This window comes from Acanthisitta chloris, unplaced genomic scaffold (assembly GCF_000695815.1).
Source record: "Acanthisitta chloris isolate BGI_N310 unplaced genomic scaffold, ASM69581v1 scaffold24530, whole genome shotgun sequence".
Lineage (NCBI taxonomy): Eukaryota > Metazoa > Chordata > Aves > Passeriformes > Acanthisittidae > Acanthisitta > Acanthisitta chloris.
This window is the reverse complement of record NW_008650482.1, coordinates 16,222-29,884: the sequence shown is the minus strand read 5'-3', so window position 1 is coordinate 29,884 and position 13,663 is coordinate 16,222. Positions and strand designations below refer to the sequence as shown.

The window sequence follows — 13,663 nt, the reverse complement described above, 5'->3', positions numbered from 1 at the left end:
GCAGGACCAGCACTTGGCCTTGTTGAGTACTTATGAAGAAAGAAACTTCTCCAACAAACTCGATTCACTTCGCATGAACTCAGATTTTTTTTCTGGGGAGTCTAATTGTAACTTTTTCTTTAGCTTTCTAGAAAAAAGAGTTCTGGAGATGGAAGACAAGCACACACTGCAGCTGAAGTCAATAAAAGATGAAAAAGATCAGCTTCAAGTCCTGGTAGCCAGACAGAATTCTGTTATAGAAGAACTAGAAAAACAGTTAGTTACAGCTACAGTAAACAACTCTGTTCTGCAAAAGCAGCAACATGATCTGATGGAGACTGTTCATAACTTGCTTACTATGATATCCACACCAAACTGTAAGTAAAAGCAGATAAGCTCGTATCATTTTATGCTATTTCCCAATTTGTGCATATTATTACCTATAAAATCTTTCAACTAGTTCCACCAAACGTCTCCTTAAAAAATCTGTATTTTTTCCCTTAAATTCTGCGTCTGAATAAATTAACCTATTTTTAAGGGGGCGAGGGAAATAACCACAGGATTTATGTGGCTTCTTTTCAACATTTTGTTCTACTTCTCTGGTTTATATTGGTGTGCCTGCTCACTTCTCCAACAAAATACAGAGATGCCAAGATTTATTCATCTCACATAGAATCATGGAGTTCCTTGGCTATATATCTAGGTTAAACTGCATGATGTAGGCCTGCACCTTTCATTCCTGGCTCACTCAGGTTGTTTCTGCCACCTCTCACTGCTTTATGCACATCAAAGAAAGGACAAATACAGTGGCTACTAAAGGCAAAGGAATCAGCATGGGCAGAGTTTTTAGCCCCCAACAACAGAAAGCACCAGAGCAGTGCAGCAGGTACTGCCTGAAGTCCTCCACTGAAGTTTCCTGGTTCATCCTAAACATCCCTCAGCTGAGCAAATTTTATAGGAAATATCTCATCCCCAATGCCTGACAACCCTGCAATAAATCAGAGCCACTGAGCACAGCTTCCAAATTGATGCAGATTCATATGCTCCATAAAAAACCCACACAAACCATAAACTGAAAGTTATGGCTACACAGGATTTAAACATTCCTTACCTTGAATATCAGTCTGATATGAAACTTGGACAAAATAAGAAGGTATAGCTATTCTATATAAAAGCCTGAACTTAGTCCAAGATTTTTTTGCCTTAATAATTGATGCTATTCCCCTTAAATACCATTACCAAGGCTTCTGCTGATGTTATCTGCTCTGCTAGTGCACAAATAAGTAAACAACTCAAAGTCATGTTGGCTACAGCACTGTTAAACCCAGAGTGGAAAAAATATTGAGTGCTTGCCAAAAAGACAAAATTAGCAGGGAAAGCTTCTAAGACAGTATACAAACAATAGAGTGTGGAAAAGCAATTAAAAACTGAACGTGTTATTTTTACATTGAAGGCAAAGCACTTAAGCAGGTAAATAATGAATCAGCCAGCTCAAAAGAACATAATAAGCAACTGTAATATAAGCATGTATTTATCTGGCACCTAAAGCTTTGGACTAACTGACTGTGCTTGTTAGATTAAATTAAAAGGGAAAATACACAGAACCAACCCCAAAAGGGTCAAATATGAAATATCAGTCAGCAGGAGAAATGCCAGGAAATTCCAACCTACATAGTTAATAAAGAACTGCAAAAAAGATGAGCTGTAGATTGTTCTGTAGAATAAAAAGGCTTAGACATATGAAAATATATTTTTTTTAACACAAATGAATTCCAGAAGGGATTGGACTGAGCTACCAAGCTTCAGCTACTAACATACAAAGCTGTTCTGGCTCAGCACAGGGGCAAAAAAAAAAGGTACCTAAAAAAGTTGTAAGAGTAGTTCTGCTGGTCTGCTGTATTCTAAAGGATTTCATAGCTCTTACATTGGATTTCACAGTCCTAGAAGACTACATAAAACTTTTCAATATCTGAAGGGGCTACAAGGAGCTGGAGAGGGACTCTGTGTTAGGAGCTGCAGTGATAGGACAAGGGGGAATGGGTTCAAACTGAAGGAGGGGAAGTCTAGGTTGGATGTGAGAAAAATGGTTTTAACTCTAAGGATGGTGAGACATTGTCCCAGGTTGTCCAGGGAGGCTGTGGCTGCCCCAACCCTGGCAGTGTTCACAGCCAGGTTGGATGAGCCTTGAGCAACCTGCTCTGGTGGGAGGTGTCCCTGCCCAGGGCAGGGGTTGGGACTGGGTGATCCCTAAGATCCATTCCAACCCCTAAAATCCTATGGTTCTATGACATGCCTAGGACCAGGTATATCATCTTTAAGCTGCTTCCGTCATAAATTGCTTCTTAGAAACATTTATTCATCTCTTCTTAATGCCTTCAATTCCTATTTGTATTTTTAACAGCAAAGAACAACTTCATAGCTAAAGAGGAGCAAATCACCTTCAAAGACTGTGCTGAAGCTTTCAGATCTGGACTGACAACAAGTGGAATCTACACCTTGACGGTTTCAAACACGGCACAAGAAAAGAAGGTAGGATGGCTATAAGAGCTGTCTGGGCATGCTGCATGTTAGAAGTTATTTGATCTGACCAATATGTTGTTTAAAGGCTAGTTAATGGTGAAGTTTACTACTTAGCAAGGTTTTTTATAAGCATTTAATCACTTCTACTTCTGAGTATGTCACAGGCAGAAAAAAGTCCTTCAGGTGAAATCTTGGCTTAGTTGAATGAGCATTTGGTTGTTTACTTAAGTATGTCAGAATGTAATCCTTTTTTTCCCCCACATAATTATTGCAATTAAAGCAATAAGGTACTGTAAGTTCTTTATAAAACCTGTAACTCCAACAGAGTTTCTCTGCATGACCAGCAGACTCCTGTCTCCTCTAAGTTCTTAGTTCCTTCATATTCCCAGGTCCCTTTAGGTGGCAAAAGGAGGTAAAATCAGGGGCACAGATGCTCTCAGCTGAAGGAAATAAGCCATTTGTTTGGGCAAGATCTATACAATACAGTATTTCAAAACCTGCAATCATTTTGCAGATATCATCTAGAGAAATTGTTTGCAGTCTGTTTCTCTCGGGGAAAAGCAAAAATTGTTTTTCCTTTGGAATAGTCTAGTCTAAATACATCTGTTTCAAATGGAAATTTGTTACAGAAGATGTGACAAAGTGTTTTATTCCACATGAAGCTGAATGGTATTTAAATAGCACAGATACCTTCAATCACCATTTTAAAAGCTAAAGGAAGTAGAAGCTACTCAGCTCTAAAGTTAGGGATTGCAGCAGAAATCTCAGGAAGCTTTACATACCTTGGATCTCTGTTACTTGTCTCAAGCCTTTACCTTTGGTTTTAATTTTACTGTCAAATATAATATACAGAGCAGGAATATTTCCTATTACAGAATGAACATTTCTGCCATAAACTTTAACTCTGCATTTTCAAAAGTACAATCACAGATTTCCTGGACTAGAAGACATCAAATGCTTCACATTTCAACACAGAGGCTTAAAACACTCGATGAAAATACCCATTTTGGTAACTGACTAGGCTAAAAATAAGTAGTTCAAATGTAATATCTTAATTACATTAGTATTAAATAAATCATTTGGACTCGATGATCTTTGAGTTCTCTTCCAACCTGGTTGATTCTATGATTCAATGATATTAAAGACTTCAAATCCTATTCTGCCCATTTCAGAGAGAAAAAGGGGGAGATTGTACTTACCACATGACACTGAAAATTAGAGACTGCAAAGTTTGAATCTGATGCTGATTTTTTATACAAATACAAATGCACTAAGTTGTCAAGGGAAGTGAAGATTTAGGGATAACCAACACGTTACACCACTCTCAGCTGTTTGTGGTGTGGATGGCTACTGGGACCAGGAAACAGAGTGACCTTTTTGATTTGCCAAAAGTGCTGCACTGCTGTTTATGTTTTTGTCTTTTCCTCTTGTAACACCTTCTGACCTCCCAACAGGCTTATAAACAACTTCTGTCTAATCTGTAACCGATCCCACTCCACTAATTTGTCTCCCATCATAATCCAAAACTAAGGAATTGCATCGGAGAGCTGAGAGGAAAACAATTATTTCATTCCATTAATATTTTCAAGCTTTCCTGTTCCGCACCAGGACAAAAGCTAAGTCCTTTTGAAAAACACTGAGGAAAAACAGCCAAAGATTGCTGACACTAGGAAAAATGGCAGAGGCAAACCCATGAGAAGTCAAAGGAAAAACAGCCAAAGATTGCTGACACAAGGAAAAATGGCAGAGGCAAACCCGTGAGAAGTCAGTAACTCCATGTTTACAGCAACCACACGAACCAATTAACCTCCTGGTCTTAAGCAGGAAAAATACATAAAACTCTTACCAACATGTTACCCCAAATCTTAAAATAGTCCTGAAGCAGCAGCCAAGCTTTTCCCCATTTCCACCCATGTTAGGCTGAGGTTTTGTGCCAGAACTGACACACACTCCAAGCCAAGGCCTTTTAACTGAAACTTTCTTGCAGAAAGTGATTGGAGCAAGTTTGAATTTAACAACAAAATAGATTTGCATAATTGTGGGCTGCATCCAAAGGAGTGTGGGCAGCAGGTCAAAAGAGGTGATTCTTCTTCTCTGCTCTTCTCTCCTGGTACTCCACCTGGAATACTGCACACAGTTTGGGTGCCCTCAATGTAAGAAGGACATGGAACTGTTGGAGCAAGTGCAGAGGAGGCCACAAACTGGATAAGATACACAACAAAATAGATTTGCATAATTGTGGGCTGCATCCAAAGGAGTGTGGGCAGCAGGTCAAAAGAGGTGATTCTTCTTCTCTGCTCTTCTCTCCTGGTACTCCACCTGGAATACTGCACACAGTTTGGGTGCCCTCAATGTAAGAAGGACATGGAACTGTTGGAGCAAGTGCAGAGGAGGCCACAAACTGGATAAGATACCTCCAGTGAGGGAGAATCCACGATCTCTATCTGTTCAGTTCAGTGCTCAGTGACTGCACAGGAAAGGAGTTCTTCCTTATATTCAGGTGGAACTTCCTGTGCATCATTTTTGCTGTTCCCTCTTGTTTTATTGGTTTGCACCATTTTCCAGCATTCATGCAGTAGGTTTGAAAGCACTCAAACCCCAAATATCCTCTCACAGTGCTACAGTTGCTAGAACTGTAAGTACTGAAGCAGCTCACAAGATGCATCAAATGTTCCCCTTTCCAGTTTGTTGTAACTTGAGAGGCTAATCTCTTTATTCTTTTTGGCATCTGTTTGAAGACTCCTGCTGCCTGCCTAATCTTGGTATCTATTTTTACTAGTTTTATCAAATGTTACATTTCTTCCTTTTGAATATAAAACCTAGGCTAGGTTGAAAGGTCAGAAGTGTTCTGTTCTAGTAATGAGAGTTAAGAGAAAACCTTAGAGTTGACTGACATGAAATATTTTTTGGTGTGGGAAAATTATACTCCTAAATTTACATAAGCATTTTAAAATTGTTAGTGGTAAGAAAAATCAACATGAGATTTTTATGGACATCTTTTCTTCAATTTCTTATTATGTGTTTCAGTTCCTAATGAGTTGCTTTTCCCTTTGGGAATAAATTGGCAGTGTCCCAATATTTATCCCAAAGAATCTATAGTGCTTATAAAAGCTAGTTGACTTACCATTCCCTTATAGAATGGATACTGCCTGTAACAGGAATTATAGAACCATCAAGGTTGGAGGAGACCTCTAAGATCATCCAGTCCAACCATTAACCTGTCACTGCTGGAACCACTAAACCCTAACCCAGATCCTCCAGTGCCACATCAGACACCTCTGAAACACCTCCAGGGATGGTGACTGCACCACCTCCCTGGGCGATATCCCAGTGCTGAACACCACAACAGGGAAAACATTTCTCCTAACATCTAATAAATAGCAAAGCCTTAGGAATTCCATAGAATAATTTCTTCCTTTTGTAAGGAAATATCAAACAGTATCAAATGATAAACTAAAAACTTTAGAATTTTTTCATGTTTGTCTAAGAAATGGAATCATAGAATTCAAGGGTTGGAATTTTTTCTCTACAGCCAATTGTATTTGACCATTGGTAAATCAGCTTTTTACCTTGTAGCCAAGGTTAATGGAAGTATCTGCATTTGCTTTAGCCCATGCCTAGCATCTCTTTTCATAGCCATGTGTGGAAATTAGCTTTCACATATGCATTGCACATCATGTGTTACCTTTCTAAAACAGGTTGATCGTGTCTTACAATTCCTTACCTTCAGCCGTTCCTTTTCAAGGCAATTTTTGTCTTAACTGAATGCAATGTATAGACTTTTATCAAGTTTTTGTCAGTCATTACATACAGAGTTAGCAAAAAACAAACACCAACCAAGCTTTGAGCTGTCAGGAATTGCACACATCAGTACAAGTTAAACTTGCAGCTTTCAATTAAATTCCATTCACATGACATACCTTAAAAGGTAATCCCTAATCCAACTCTTTTTTCCTTATTTATTTTATCTTGCCTAAAATCCTCCTGTTGAATGCCTTGTGATTCTCTGATGTTGAACAAAGGGTCTAGACACAACCTTAAAACACAGGATATGTTTGGGATTTCCAATGTGTTACAGCCTATTGGAAGTCTAATATGTTTGATACTTGCAGCTGGAAGGACTTTCCTTCCCTTCAGATGCCTTTGAACAGTTTATATGACATGCCTGAACTGTAAATACTATTTCCTTTATGTACATGTATAGGTGTGTAAAACATACACTCACTGCACATACCCTAAAAGAGCCAACAGCACTGAAAATTCAGCAAGGAGAACACTTTGCTTCACAGAAGGAAACTCTGCCTTCCCTGAAGTCATAGTTTTTTCAATGAAATTCCAGGATGTCAAACAGTTCAAAGAGCTTCAGTGTCGTTCAGTCATGGTTTGGGGCCTTTATAGGCACATTGTGACAAGCAGCAGGAACTTAGGTAAGAAGTAAGACCACTGAGAGACTTTTGAAACAGAGAGGGAAATATCCAAAATCCTAATGAAATGCTTCTCTAGGTTGTTTTATTTATTAATTACTCTGAACAGATGAAATATTCTCTCAAAGTGTAAGAAGTCAAATCTTGGCTCCACCACTGGGAAATGGGAAGATGCAACTTCACTAAATGGATGGAAGATCTGGAAGACAGATTAGAAGTTAATGTAGTTTAATACTCAGACTAGAATATTGAAGCTTTTCAAAGATGTAAAATAATTCAGAACACAGCTCAGGACTTCAGTATCTTGGCAGGAAGAGGCCAAAAAAATTCAGCTGACAAATGAGAGTATCAACAGTGAAGTCTCCAGACAGGAATAGCTGTACAAGGGATTTAATATTTTTCTTAGAGATAGCATTGGTCCTAACATGCAATTTAAATAGATACTGACTTCAGTTTGACTTTCATTGTCCTGTCTTACACCAGCTTAGTTCCACTGACTCCACAATTTTATTGAGAAAACCTGCACTAAATATTCACATATTCACAAATTTTTCCCATTAATTTATCCCCTATTTCTCCCAAACATCACTCCAAGAGTCCCACTAATTTTCCAAATACTTTTTTTTCTATCAGCATCTCCCCCATGATTTTGGTACTTTCAGTAATACCTTTCACCTCTGACACTGCAATGATTTATTCTAGGGCAAGACTAACTGAACAAGTCACCTATGAACTTGAATTTTACTATGCCAGAAATGCATTTATTGGGGATTCTAACACTGAGTCCAGTGAACTGCTCATTACAGCTCAGTCCTTTCAAATGTTTGGCAAGAACTTGGTAAATCAAAGGTGGTTTATGAATATTTGGAAACATCATACAGTTGTTACTTCTTTATTCAAGTACCTAAGCTCTTCATTGCAGTATATACAATAACTCAGCTTCAAGATTTGACTTTCAGATAATAAGTGCTCTACACTTAGATTTAACTTTGGGGTTAGATCTCATTTGCATTGAACAATGACAGTGGAAATAAAAATAGATGTCAGTCTTCTCACTGCCTGAATTTAACAGTGTCTATACTCTGACAATCCAGGGGAGATAGAGAATCATAAAACCATCAGGGTTAGGGTGTTCAGGCATTGGAATATTGCCCAGGGAGGTGGTGCAGTCACCATCCCTGGAGGTGTTTCAGAGGTGTCTGATGTGGCACTGGAGGATCTGGGTTAGGGTTTAGGATTTCCAGCAGTGCCAGGTTAATAGTTTGACTGATGATCTTAGAGGTCTCCTCCAACCTTGGTGATTCTGTGATTCCAACTGTGATGATCCCATTGATTGGTGGACAACCACAACTGATTTGTGTGAAAGCTATGAAAACTCACATACATGAACACACAGTTTGCACACAACTTGCCACTCTATAGAATTATGCAAAGAATGTACTTTCTGTTTTGGTTTTGCCATGACTGCACACATTTATGGTCTTACATGCTTACTCTGCTAGGCCTATTGTGACATGGAAACTGGTGGAGGAGGTTGGACAGTTATCCAGAGACGTGAAGATGGCAGTGTGGACTTTCACCGGACGTGGAAAGAGTACAAGATGGTAAACAATGTTTTCTGAAGCCTTAATGAGTTATTATTATTGGAAATCTAAGAGACTAAAGTTACATTAATAGCATCCTTAGAATGTAAGCAACTTTCAGAAGTTTTCTTTGTCCTTAGATGCTCATTTAGAAAATGTCAGAGCAGCCTAAGTTGTTTGCCTAAGAGACTTACAAGTGTGATGTTTGTTTTTAAAGAGTAACCTCACTTTGCTTTGATCAACAGTTCCATCATATATCTGTATTTTTGAGGTATTTATATTTGTGTTTCTAGTGACAACAGTAGAAGCTGCTCCAAATCTATTCAGTAGTAGTGATTCACTTTTCAGATTCTTGAGTCTGTCCTTGCTGAAACTGTGTGAAATATTACAGACTGATAACCCTCATAGACACAGTAAAGTTCTTATTGACACATTGAATATACTAACCTTAAGAACTGATCAAGTGATCATTACAAACTCAAATAAAATAAAACATAATAACCCCAAAACAAAGCTATTTAAATATACAACTTGAATTACAGGGATTTGGTGATCCTGCTGGGGAGTACTGGCTGGGAAATGAGTTTGTTTCTCAACTCACTAATCAGAAACGTTACGTTCTTAAAATCCACCTGAAAGACTGGGAAGGAAACGAGGCATATTCATTGTATGACCACTTCTCTCTAGCAAATGAAGAACTAAAATACAGGTAAGCAGAAAAACTAGACCTGAATAAGAAAACCCAAACCGATTCTAGACTGTGCATAGCTTTATTTCATACATATCATGACTGTTTTGCAGTTCACTCAGAAAATAATGTGAGCTCCATTTTTCACCCATTGCCTAAAAAGTAAATTTCTTTTTCCAACAGAAAAAAGGTGTATTTCATTAGTGCACTGTTGGGGGAGTGTAACACACAAAATGCAAAGATGAAGAATTGTATCCTAGAACCATAGAATCATAGAATTTAGGGCTTAGAATGGACCTTACAGATCATCCAGCCCCAAGCCCTGCCCTGGGCAGGGACACCTCCCACCAGAGCAGGTTGCTCAAGGCTCATCCAACCTGGCTGTGAACACTGCCAGGGTTGGGGCAGCCACAGCCTCCCTGGGCAACCTGGGACAGGGTCTCACCACCAGAACAGGGAAAACTTCTGCCTAAGATCTAACCTGAATTTCCCCTCTTTCAATTTGTCCCCATTGCCCCTTGTCCTGTCCCTGCAGCTCCTAACACAGATCCCTCTGCAGCTTCCCTGGAGCCCCTTCAGCTCCTGGAAGGTGCTCTGAGGTTTCCACACAACCTTCTCTTCTCCAAGATGCTCTTAATTTAACACTTCCTTCCTTTTTTTTCTCTTTTATAATGTTAAATACATTCTTTAAACCACTGCAGTATTTATTATACATTCCATGTTTGGTTGCATATTAAAATCAAGTTTCTTTTACCATCTTAGTTTTCAGCAATTATGTTTTAATATTGCAATGGACAAGGGCAATGACCCATTTTGCAAAGGTTGCCTTGCTAAGTATTTAAAAGCATGACTTGAAAAAAAGAAATCTCTGCTCTAGGTTCTGACTGTTTCCAGATGAAAAAATATTTACTTTGGAGTTGAGACAGCTGTATACTACCAAGGCATTAAGATCTAAGGTTTTGTGGGGGGGCAGATGCTGATAGTTTTGCACTGCTTTGCTTCCATAGGAGACCTGAGTGGAAATAACAGCATCAGTTCTCTCAGGTGTCAGACTGACTTCATTAGAAGAGCAACGAGGCTGGTGAAGGGACTGGAGCACAAGTGCCATGAGGAGAGGCTGAGGGAGCTGGGGGTGTTCAGCCTGGAGAAGAGGAGGCTCAGGGGAGACCTTAGCACCCTCTGCAACTCCCTGACAGGAGGTTGGAGTCAGGTGGGGGTTGGTCTCTGCTCCCAGGCAACCAGCAGCAGGACAAGAGGGCACAGACTCAAGCTCTGCCAGGGGAGGGTTAGGGAGGCGATTAGGAAGAGATTTTTTCCAGAGAGAGTGCTCAGGCCTTGGGATGTGCTGCCCAGGGAGATGGTGCAGTCACCATCCCTGGAGGTGTTTCAGAGGTGTCTGATGTGGCACTGGAGGATCTGGGTTAGGGTTTAGTGGTTCCAGCAGTGACAGGTTAATGGTTGAACTTGATGATCTTAGAGGTCTCCTCTAACCTTGATGATTCTATGGTTCTAACAGTAAAATAGGAACAAAAAAATTTTGGCTTTAAACCTTTGAACTGAAATCCCCCAATTGCCTCTATCATTGCATTAAAATACAGCGATGTACTTTCAGTATTATGTGATCTATATGCCAAATTCCAGCAGTTATTATCTACTTGGTCTCATGTTTTTTTATACTGTAACTGAAACAATCATCTCTACAAATGTGGAGGCTGTTGTTAGAATATTGTGCTGCCATTTCTGTTCACATGAAAACATTATGCTGGAAAACAGCTTACAGCAGTACCTTGGCCAGGAGAGAACTCAACTGCTTGAACAGGATATTTATTGCAAACTATTCCATCGTTATTTTGCAGATCAACTCCCATCAACTTCCACATAATAATTGTTTTTCCATTTCTCACTTCTACAGGATTTACCTTAAAGGACTTACTGGGACAGCAGGCAAAATAAGTAGCATAAGCCAACCAGGAAATGATTTTAGCACAAAGGATGCAGACAATGACAAATGTATTTGCAAATGTTCACAAATGCTAACAGGAGGTAGGAATGTGCTTTTTTTTGCTTCTCAGTCTTCCTATTTTTGTTGGCACTGAAATTGTCTACGAGGTAAATAGTGAGAATTTTGACTTAGTCAAATTTTGACTATTGAAAAAGCCCAAAACTCACAGGTAGAAACACTCGTTTGGTGACTCCAAGTGAATGATCATTTGACAAAGGTTAGAGTAAAACAAGAGAAGTTAAAACTGGAGGGGAAAAAATTCTCTATAGCTGTGGCATAGGAAAGGCTGTAATTGTGGAACTAACCAGGGAGACAAGAGGTTCTTCTCCCAAGGAATGAGGTAACATTCAGGGATCAAAGCAAACCTGTTTCAGAGATTGAGTTTGTCAGTGAAATGGCTCCTGATTCTTTAGGCATAAACTCTTTCACTACCCAAAGGAGAAGAAAAACCCCCAAAAGCTGCTTTGAACTGAACATGCCTCAGTAGGTTACAGGTATTTAATTCCATGTATCAATATAGTTATCAAATGGTAAAAATACACCACAGAGATAACTACATTTTTTTCTAGTGATTGTTCACAAATTATTGGAGTTTTAGGTGGTATTTTTGTCTTCAAACATGAAAGCAGCTCTGTAATTTGGGAGTCTAAAATTCCACATTCTGAAATGTAAACAAGTTCTTTGTAGATTTGATTTCTCTCCCTGTAACCAATGGTTCCTTCTCTATAGAACAAGTTGCAAGAAAAAAAGGCAACTTCAGTTTCTCCCAAAGGGTAACTGGACTAGTGCCCTGCAAAACAGAACACACACTATCACCAGCGTAACAGAAGTATAAAAATATTGTTTTATTAACAAAAATAAATTTTCCTTTTGACCCACCAACATGTCAGGGCTATAAAGACACAAAATATGTTTAGGCTGATATTTTCTCCCTTTTCTTCTTACCAAGTTTCAGGAGGTTTTGAACTGATCTGCACCAAGAACTGAATTAATCTCAAGGGGAGTTTGGAGAGAGGTGTGGGATGTGTGTCCTGCCAGGGCTGAGGGAGAGGAGAGAGGGAATGGCCTTGAGCTGAGCCAGGGCAGAGTCAGATTGGGTGTGAGGAGAAATGTTTTCCCTGTTGTGGTGTTCAGCACTGGATATTGCCCAGGGAGGTGGTGGATTCCCCATCCCCGGAGGTTTCCAAGCTGAGACTGGATGTGGCACTTAGTGCCATGGGCTAGTGACCACGGGAGGGTTGGACTTGATGATCTTTGAGGTCTTTTCCAACCTGGTTGGTTCTATGATCCCATTTCTTAGTGACACTTCCAAATCATGAGAATTAAAACCTGTGGTTAGATTTATTTCTCATTTCCAGGCAGCAAAGTAACCTTATGTAGTATTTTGAAAATTGCTTCTGCTGATGTTTGTCTCCTGCCTTGCAGGATGGTGGTTTGATGCCTGTGGTCCTTCCAACCTCAATGGGATGTATTACCCATTACGACAGAACAACAACAAGTTTAATGGGATCAAGTGGTACTACTGGAAGGGCTCAGGATACTCTCTCAAAGCTACAACTATGATGATTCGACCAGCAGATTTCTAGAGGCTTTTGCATCATGTGAATTGTGCATTGTATCCTCTTCAAAGACTCGATTTGCCAAGCATATAAACACACATCTGCAACTTGCCTCGTTCTCCAAGCCCAGAAAACATGCACTGCTGTTCTGAAGGGATCACTCCAATCCATTCCTCGATTGCAATAGCCTTGACCAGCTAAAGCTCATGTTATTCAACCAGACACAAAGTCTGAAGCATCAACCTGATCTAACTGTGATTTGGCCACACGACTGAATAAAAAGAACACCCAAGAAACCATCAGACAACCTAAGGACTCTGTTTTACGGTTCATTTCTGTTATGTTTGTGTTAGAAAATAACTGGAACTGTGAAAAAAAACTCCCTAAAGTAGTTTTAGCAGTAGGCATTTTGCCTCATCACTGAACTTTGAACACTAATATAAAACACTAAGCTAGATCTAGAACTATTTATCTTTGTGTCATGTTTGCCCTTTGTGTACATAAAAAAGTACTGTCCTGTAATTAGCTCAATCCTGTAGTTAGGGAATAAATTCTTTCCCCCCATAGTCTCCTAAACAACTTTTTACACATTTTTGGTTGTTTCCCCCCCCCTCCCCAAAATAGTCTGTATTACTTTATTTAACAGAGACAAATAGCATTTAAATAGTTTGCATTTATTCTTGGGAAATACCATGGTCAAAAATCACCATTTCTTTCAGTTTGTACTATTACAGTCACTATCTCAAAGTTACAAAAAATCCTTACAAATTACAATGTAGTATGTATTTCTTTATATTTTTTATGAAGATTGCACTTTTTTTTCCCTTCCCTTGTCATTTACCTGTAAAATAACTGACCAGTACTTTATCAACCGAGACAACGGCATTGACACCAGATGTCTTGTTGTC

At 39.3% G+C, this 13,663-nt stretch overlaps 1 protein-coding gene across 1 annotated transcript; it reads left to right on the top strand.

The window, feature by feature from the left end:
* Positions 1 to 123: 123 nt before the first annotated feature.
* On the top strand, positions 124 to 13,218 carry ANGPT2 (angiopoietin 2; the record flags this gene model as incomplete). The annotated part of the gene is made up of 6 exons (XM_009069178.1): positions 124 to 356; positions 2,381 to 2,508; positions 8,426 to 8,527; positions 9,049 to 9,215; positions 11,107 to 11,237; positions 12,622 to 13,218. Coding segments are annotated over 6 exons (922 nt in total), but the record flags the coding sequence as incomplete, so codon positions are not given.
* Positions 13,219 to 13,663: the final 445 nt, after the last annotated feature.